Source organism: Nanorana parkeri, unplaced genomic scaffold, assembly GCF_000935625.1.
Source record: "Nanorana parkeri isolate BGI_ZX_2015 unplaced genomic scaffold, ASM93562v1 scaffold174, whole genome shotgun sequence".
Classification (NCBI taxonomy): domain Eukaryota; kingdom Metazoa; phylum Chordata; class Amphibia; order Anura; family Dicroglossidae; genus Nanorana; species Nanorana parkeri.
Window position 1 is genome coordinate 2,234,805 of NW_017306442.1, and position 4,143 is coordinate 2,238,947.

At 38.1% G+C, this 4,143-nt stretch overlaps 1 protein-coding gene across 1 annotated transcript in view; it reads left to right on the forward strand.

Annotated features, from left to right (window-relative positions):
• Positions 1-2,755, forward strand: part of ASAH1 (N-acylsphingosine amidohydrolase 1) — a 20,967-nt gene extending 18,212 nt beyond the window's left edge. The window contains exons 13-14 of the mRNA XM_018554816.1: positions 807-863; positions 2,648-2,755. Of these exons, the coding sequence (XP_018410318.1) occupies positions 807-863; positions 2,648-2,737 (147 nt within the window). The 3' untranslated portion in view covers positions 2,738-2,755. The remainder of the gene's footprint in view (positions 1-806; positions 864-2,647) is intronic.
• The last annotated feature ends 1,388 nt before the right edge of the window (positions 2,756-4,143 follow it).

The following is a 4,143-nucleotide window of genomic DNA, read 5'->3' on the forward strand; positions in this document are numbered from 1 at the left end:
ATATATATATATATATATATATATATGTGTGTAATGTAAATGGATAAGCCGTATTAGTCCAATAGAGAAGATGTATAAAAAAAACAAAAACCAGAGTATTGCAGTATGCGATGATGCCTTTCTTATTGGACTAACAAAATATATAAAAGACAAGCTTTCGAGAGTTAACCTCTCCTTCAGGTCAGAAGCAATACTGATCAACATGACAACGTTTACCACTTAAAGCAAGAGAAAGTTGTTAGGGGGGTGGTGAGTGGGGTGTCATAAATGTTGGACCTGGGAGTAAAGAATGTATCCTGATATATATGAGAGAGGAGCAGCATCTTTTGCATAAGACAGGGAGGTGATTAGTTGATCGAGAGAACTGGGAACAATAAATGAAGCGGGCAGGCAGAGAGCACACTGGAAGTTGCCAGGTCAGTGGAATTCTAGCAGGATGAACAGGTATTTTTGCACTTATTGAACAGTTATGACAAACAACCTTTCAATGGCTGATATAACTGACTGAAAGGGGAAGACATCTAGGGTTTACGTATGCTTTCTGTATTTTTCGCATGGCATTCATGCCCCAAAATAAGCCTAATGGCGCCCAATCAGTGTTTTTCTAATTTGGGGAAGGGGCAAAGAGTGATTTTTACCCCCATCCTTCATTTTGAGAGGTGTCATGATGTTGTCAGAAATGCTTAGTTTTAGGTTCTCACCAAACAATTTCAATACACTTTGATGGAGCAGACATTTAGAGTCAGATTTGTCTTAATATGCCATCATCATAATGCTGTAACTTCTTTTCTGATTTATCTCTGCAGAGCATTTCATTTACAACAATCTATGATGTGCTTTCTACTAAGCCTGTTCTTAACAAGGTAAACCTCTTGTACTTTTGTATCAGAATATACTGAAACACTTCTGTGCAAGTCCATCTGAGTATCCCTTTTTGTTGTTTTTTTTTCCTGTGTGGCTCTACTAGGGTGAGTCAAAAATTAACCGCACTCTGGTTGTAGAATTAATTTTAATCCACTTTTAGAAAAGACAAATACATAATTTTTCAATATGATCTCCTTGCTTTTCTCATTTCAATAAATTTTTATTAGCATATAGAGATTCAGAAAGTACAAACATTGCAGGCTCTACCAGAACAGATGGTAGGACACACGCCTCAGACAATCAATGCGATTAACATAAGATTATTACTAAGATTGAATACGTTATAGTATCGCCAAGTACAAAAATGTTTTAGGCTGAGCTGCGAGCCATGAAGGCACCACTGTCTTCACTTCTTCATCAAATGTAAATCTTCATCCTCGAAGGGCTGTTTTCAGGGAACCAAACAGGTGAAAGTCCAATAGAGCAATATCAGAACTATAGGTGTACACTCAATGTTGTCATGAGCCATAGATGGGCATCTAGCTGCTTCTTAATGACACTTGTGCGACCTTCCTTGAACTTCTCTATCCAGTCATACACACTTCTTTGTGACAAAACACTTTCTCCATACTGCGCACAAAGTCTTCGATAGATAACGGCACCAGACGCACCCTCAGACCACAAAAAATGAATCACTGCATGCTGCTCTTCTTTTGTGCAAATCACAAGTGGGGCATCAATTTTTTCTCGAACCTCGGTTACAAATAAACTGACGTAACATGTTCATACCTGTACAGCAGTGACTGGGGAGACAGAAGCCTTGGACGGAAAGCCCTGATAAGGCCAACATTAGTTTTAATCGGAGTGCAAATAATTTTTGACTCGCCCTCGTATAATATTCATGGACCCTGGAAGAGTATTTTTGCTGTCCCCCCTGCAGCCTGTAAGCAATATAGCACAATGACAAATGTGCTTTAACTGCTATTAGAACTTTATTGGGTTCACCTCCCAGATTTCTTGCTCAGGAGCTTAAAAAAGCAGATTTTATGAAAACTGTAACTTCCAATGAGAAAATTGAGACTTGACCTGCCCCTCGTGCTATTCTATGTTAGTCCATGAGGACACCCATCCTATTGACTGAACTTGCATAAATGAACTTTATATGGGGCTCCCAGGGCCCTCTAAGAGATCTTGAGTTAAATCATTTTATTTCTGGCCAGGTGTACTTGTACAGTCTTTTACTGACATTATGCCACAGAATATGGAGTAGAAAGTGGGTAGACGTTCATACGTAGTCTATAACTGATGCTCCCCATATCTATTACTCTGAGAACCTTGTTTTTTTTTTATTATTGATCCCATTTCATAATATACAATAAGATAAGCGATAAGCATATGAACCCTTCAGATAATGTAGATGGCAGACCTGCACTGCATTATATAAGACTTTCCTCTCATCCAAAACATGCATGCAGTGTCCACTTGGAAGACCTAGAATTAAACAGCAACTGTATGATAAGAGTGTTAGTATTCACATGGTTTTCTTTATTGGGAGTTTATGGGCTGGAGTGATGTAAAACCAAACAGAACATTGGAGGAGTTGTCCAGAACAATGAATGGCAAATTGTCTTTTTCAAATCTTTGTGAGAAAGTAAAATCTCATTTGCTGTATTGTCCGCCATGCGTAACACCCCAGGTCTCTGTACTGCTGTTGTATAACTCTGATTCTGTGTCTTGTCGCGTGTTTGTTTTTCATGTTCTGGTTTTGTTGCATTCCTTGCAGCTTACCACATACACAGCCATGATGTCGATTTCTGAGAACAAGTTTGAGGCCTACCTCAGGGACTGTCCACACCCCTGCATGCCTTGGTGAGAAGACAAATGGCGGAACTTCGGACTCCGGAAAAATAATCTGCTTTCTGCAGCCCACAAAAACTTGAAGCTCCTTTTTGACTCGGTACACTTTCGTACAAGTGTTTCTATCTTCCCAAAGAGACTTTAACAACCCGGCGTGTACTGCTGCTCATGTGACTCTTCTGTTCTATCAGATTCCACTCCTTTTAGAATATGTATTTCATTTAAAATCACGCTTCATCTTTTTTGAAGTCTTGGAAGCCTTTTTTTAACCAATCATATGCCCAAACCAGAGTCTTAAAATGTAAATCTAAATGAACATATGTTATCCATTTCCTTTATACAGGCTTGGATATGCTCTGCATATGGCAGCATGCCGTGAGCAAAGTAACATGCAGAGCAAACAGCTGTTCCGTCCCTAAAATAAAGCCAGAAAGCAAGTCGGCATTGTTTACTAATGTTGTTCATTATATGCCAGTGTCTTTTTAAGGGATTAGTTCCGCTTTAACGCCTGCATTAATACTGAGCAAGTGTTCGAGAATAACTAAGCGAAAACACCAATATCATTTTAAATACTGTGGTTTTATCACATTTGACGAATGCAGGGAAATGTAAATAAAACTGTAATATTCGATTTTTCTATAATAATTGTATGTTCAGCTCACACTGTACCTGTACCTTGCTGCTGTCAGATTTTTTAACAGGTTCTCTTAATCACTTTCATATTTTCACTTCTATACAGTTTTTTTTTTTGTGTACTGAGCAGAACTGTATGTTGGAGACTTTATCAATCTAATCTGTTAGCATGGTGATTTACTAAAGAGTGTGTGAATTACACTAGCTCGGAGAATGTGTGTTCATTTCAAAGACCCAGTTTAAAGAAATGTGCAGAGATTCATAGGGTTGGTAGAACTATCAAATCACAAACGTTTGATTCCCCTAAATATTTCCATGTGGATCTGTCAGTCTGTGGAGAATCACATAATTCAAGATTGCAGACAGTCCTGAGTCTCTGCAGATAGACAAGTACACAAAAACTGCACTTCACCTGATCTACAAATCAATTTGCTTATCTCTTCCTCTTTCCTGGCATTTTGTTCAGTGGAGCTTGTTAAGCAAAATGTAATGAAATGCATCCTAACCTGAGTGGGTCTTTGAAGGAATGGGCAGTTCAGAAAATGTTAGTAAATCTAATATAATTGCAATATGTTCTTTTTTGCACTGATAAACCAAATGTTTGTATGCAATGCTACTAACTATGCTGTATGAAAATCTATAAAAAAAAAAGACTGCTCATACTATTAGATGGTGTTGTTGTCTTTATTAGAATACTAGTAAGCCGTAGAAGTAGGATTCACACAAACAGGTATTCATTTTTTTTTCCCCCACTTGATCGTGCTACCAAACAAAATTCAGTTTTAAAGA